Source organism: Brassica oleracea, chromosome C3, assembly GCF_000695525.1.
Source record: "Brassica oleracea var. oleracea cultivar TO1000 chromosome C3, BOL, whole genome shotgun sequence".
NCBI lineage: Eukaryota > Viridiplantae > Streptophyta > Magnoliopsida > Brassicales > Brassicaceae > Brassica > Brassica oleracea.
The window spans coordinates 45313317-45317573 of record NC_027750.1 but is presented as its reverse complement, the minus strand read 5'-3'; the positions used below and the strand labels follow the sequence as shown (position 1 = coordinate 45317573).

At 47.8% G+C, this 4257-nt stretch overlaps 1 protein-coding gene across 1 annotated transcript; it reads right to left on the bottom strand.

Annotated features, from left to right (window-relative positions):
• Window positions 1–559: 559 nt before the first annotated feature.
• On the bottom strand, window positions 560–2129 carry LOC106330725. The gene is made up of 3 exons (XM_013769151.1): window positions 1749–2129; window positions 1311–1683; window positions 560–1251 (listed from the first exon to the last, which is right to left on the bottom strand). Exons 1-3 carry the CDS (start codon window positions 2127–2129, stop codon window positions 560–562), a joined length of 1446 nt encoding a protein of 481 aa, XP_013624605.1.
• Between the last annotated feature and the right edge of the window lie 2128 nt (window positions 2130–4257).

The following is a 4257-nucleotide window of genomic DNA, read 5'->3' as shown; positions in this document are numbered from 1 at the left end:
CCAGTCTTGAATTATTCAATGTATGAATATTTCTTAAATCAATAAAAGTAATTGTTTTATATGCGCTTCATGAGTACTCTGATATTTGACTAGTCCGGTCTAACACAACGTTAGGTCGTGGTACGGGTTCAAAAGCCTTAGGCCTCGATCTAACGGAAAACGCTAACTCTAGGTACATGTTGCAAAGCCTTATGCCTTGACGCAGCGGGACGTGTTAGTGGACGAACTGGTCGAGGTCGTGGAGTAAATTTTGTGACTCTGGCCGGATCGTCCCTAACCTGTCACGTAGCGCTTCCGGACCATGGTGTTGGGTTGGACGGTCAGTCATGTTCTTGTTTGATTGTTGGCTGGCCGGTTGGCCTTTCATCTCCAACCCTTGGTGTGGGTCGTCAGTCGGTCATGTTCTTGTTTGATTGTTGGCCGGTGGGTTGACCTATGCCTAGGACGGTTCAGGGGTGTTACAGGGGGGGATAGCTGAACTCGTCCTTGGACAAGCTGCCTACGTACCCCTTTCGGGGATCAAGTCATCTCGTAGTTCTGCTTGTTTGTGCGAGTGTGTTTACTCGGCTACTGCGTCGGTCGCGTTAGTTGCAGGATCGATGTATTTTACCGGATCTGTTTCCTCCGGTAGGGTAGAAGCGTTAGGCTCTGAAACTGATTGTTCTTTGGTTGTTGGTTGAGTCGACGATTCTGGATCGTCTTTTTTCGAAACGTTTTCAGTCGACGTCTGAGTTAGCTTTTCCTGTTTGGGCTTCACCATTGCGGTGGTCGTGATTTGCCGTAGCTTGTATTCGGCCAGGAAGCAACGTCTTGATTGCGTCTGGGATCCCCAGATTGCGGAAATTCCGTTATGAGACGGGAATTTGTTGCCTAAATGTGAAGTCGATGGGACTGCCTTCATGGCGTTTAGACAAGGCGTGCCGATGATGACGTTGTAGATGGCCAGGTGGTCGACGACCGCGAAGTCGACGATTTTCATGACTTCTTTCGCCGCGACTTGCAGTTTGACCGATCCGAGAGTCATAGATGTCGTGCCCTCGAAACCAGTTAGCGGCTTGGGCGATGGTATGACTTCCCCTAGCTCGACGTTCATCCGTTTGAGAGTGTCGCGGAAGATGACATTGACTGTGTTGCCTGTGTCGATGAGAACCCTTGCGACTTCGAGATCTCTTATCACGAGATCGATTATGGGTGGGTCACAATGGGGCTGGTCGATTCCGCCAGCCTCTTCTTCGTCGAAAGTGATTGCCCCTATCGGGAAGTCACTGGGCGCGGACAGGCTAGCGAGTTTGTGCTTGTCTCGACCTTACGCTGATAAGCTTTGATGGCAGAGACGGTATCGCCACAATACTGCGATCCTCCGATGATCATATTGACTCTACGGCGGCTACTATCGTTGCCCTTCTCGTCTTGCCTTCTTCCGCGCTTTTTACCTGATGGGTTCCCTTGGAAAGAGTTTTCCGTTTGGGGAGCCTTATCTTTTCTCGGAAGGCGGTCCGATTCGCGGATGAGGTCTTTAATGCTCAATACTTCAGTGAGTTCTCCTGCAAGCAGTTTTGCGGCCAATCTTACGCCGAGAACTTTGCAATTAACGGTTGAGTGGCCGCGGGCTTGATGAAAGTCGCAGAAGACAATCTCATCATAGTTCGGATTTTGAGTCCACGTATTACCCGTCGTCCGGCCCTGCTCCACTCCAGAGTTGATGACGTAGTTGTGTGCTCCATGGGTCTCTTTTCCCCACGATATACGTTTTTGTCATTTCGCGGCTTGTCCAAGATTATCCACTTCCTGAGCTTCGACTTGTACCAGAGTGTCATTCGGAGCGCATCTATGGCCACTTTGTCGCTGATTCCGCTGACTCTAGCCATCACGGTTTTGAACCGTGCTATTAAGTCGCGGAGAAACTCGTCTTCTCCTTGAGATAAACTCCAGAGTTCGACGTCGGAGGTTTCTCGATCTATGAACATAGAGTACTCTTTGAGAAAATCCGAAGCTAGTTGGCAGAAACTCCCGATAGAGTTTTGCTTCAGACGAGAGAACCACTTAAGCGCCGCTCCGCAAAGGTTCTCGACGAAGAGGCGGCATTCGCCGGCATCCCTTTCATTGTCTCTGAACTTGGCTCTTCCCATCGCGATCTGGAAAGCCTGCAAGTGTGCCTTGGGATCGGTCGTACCGTCGTAAGGAGCCACTTTCACTTTTCCCGGATCCGGAACCCTAGTCTCGGTGATGCGCTTTGACTTTTCCAGGATCCGAAACCCTAGTCTCGGTGATGCGGGTAGTGAAGCGCGTTTTCCGAGCCTCCTCGAGGAGCAGGTCGATCTCGGGTGCAGTGCTAGTAGTGTGATGGATCTGGGATTTTACCACTCTAACTTCCGCAGCCGTGTTCATGAGATGATCACGAAGGTCGCGAACCTCAGATTTATCGCTAGCAGATTTTCGGCCTTGTCGGCGTTTACCGCAAGTAGTCCAATTTTGCTCCTCGACCAGTTCCTCCTGCTTGTCACAAAAGATGGCTTCTTCCTCCTGGGTCATAGAGTTGTCGAACTGGGAATCATCCCGAGCCGCTCGGCTCCTTGTTCTGCGTGGATGCACATCTGCGTCTTCGTCCGTAGGGTCGGAGTGACTGTTAGAATCCAGATCGACGCGTTTGATTTCTTCATCCTCTTCACCTTCCTCGATAGGAGGGAGGTCTTCCGGCTCTTTCGGCGTTGGCGCTGGAGTATTTTCGTCGGGATTTTGTCCAGACGATTTAATCTGCGCGTTGGCAGACCGGTGGACAGGCGCCGTGAAATTGAGTCTTCTTCCGCGGATTCGGGTTGCTCCACGCGGAAGAATGACCTTATCTTGTTCTGCTGACTTCTTTTCGAAGTTTGAGAACATCTTCTTGACTCCCTCGAACGCTGCAGTTTTTGCATCGGCGTTGACCGCAGTTACGTTCGTCGCTGGAGTCTTCTCAACGGTGTCGTCGGCGGCAGTGCAATCACGAGTTTGTTGGTTATTGAGATCGTCGGTTGACATGTCTCGTTGAGAGTTGGTGGCAGAGAGTTAGATTGATCCGTACCCCCCCCCCCTCCTTCTAGTGCCGAACTGTGGGAACAGAAATTTGCACTGTCGATTTCATTTTAAATTAGGAAAGATAGAAAACCCTAAATTTCCCAGAGGTCCCGGATATCTGCTAAACCACATGCCAAACAATCAGAACACGACAGTATGGACGAAAAATAAATATATGGAATCGAAAAGAGAGCAAAATAGGTTTTTATTCCGAATACGCGTTTGAGCGTAACAACAAGGTAAGAGCCATCGGCCACGAAATCTGCTGGTGAGATTCCTAGTTCTAGCAACCTAAGACTTGAAAACCAAGTTGAGTCGCAGCTCGATAACAAAAACGGAAAAAATGCCTAAATGCCCTAAATTTTTTGCTCTGAGTAAAATTATCGTCTCTCCTTGTGCCTCCACCATCGACATCCTTATATACTCTTCAAGAGGTGGTTTGCTGTTTCCTTTTCCGCCCTCGGCTGACTTTATCGCTTCGCGGAAATATTCTATTTTTTCCCGATCTTCCTGTTTATCCTCGGAAACTTCACATTTATCCTCGGAACTTGACATTTATCATCTCCTGCAAAAAGAGATAAATCGTTATGACGATTTGGGCTCGATTTTGCATAAGATCGCAAGTGGGCTTTTACCGCGTTCTGGACCTTTTCGGGCCGTTCTTGGACTTAAGCGTTTTTTACGATTTTATAGAAAGAGCTTGTTTGAAACGACGTCAATTTCGAAGAACTTCCAAACTTCTCGTATAGGGTAAGCAGCTTCAAGGTGTTTTAGTTTACCGTTGCCGTTTTATACGAGAAATCCGAATCTCCTTCGAGAAAGCGAGTTCTTTGCGGTTTTCAAGCTGTAAAGTTCCGATGGTGACTTCTGGTAGCACTCAAATTACCCTAAGTGTGATTTATACTCTCTCAAATAAGAGGTCGAGTTGTAGTACTTAGGAATCGAATTCACAGGGAGCTAGGGAACCTAAGGATTCTAATATGATTTGTTAAGCAAGAATGTTTTTAGAGTTTTAAATGTAAATTGCAGTTTTATATTGAACAGGTTTGGGGTTTTGGTGCTTAAAAAGAAAATAGCTAGACTTAGGGTTTTTATTCATGAAAATTGGGATTATAATCCTACAGATGCCTCATGAGTTGCATGCATGATAATGTAAAGCTAAACTACTTTGATCAACTAGTCAATCAGCTCTCGCATGTATTG

Excerpts from the sequence above, each read along its gene's own strand:
- LOC106330725 (XM_013769151.1), bottom strand. The coding sequence starts at position 2,129 with ATGGGAAGAGCCAAGTTCAGAGACAATGAAAGGGATGCCGGCGAATGC. Across the intron at positions 1,684-1,748 it reads AGCCGCGAAATGACAAAAAC|GGCCGGACGACGGGTAATAC; the intron begins GTATATCGTGGG and ends GGAGTGGAGCAG. Across the intron at positions 1,252-1,310 it reads TGCCATCAAAGCTTATCAGC|GGGCAATCACTTTCGACGAA; the intron begins GTAAGGTCGAGA and ends ACTTCCCGATAG.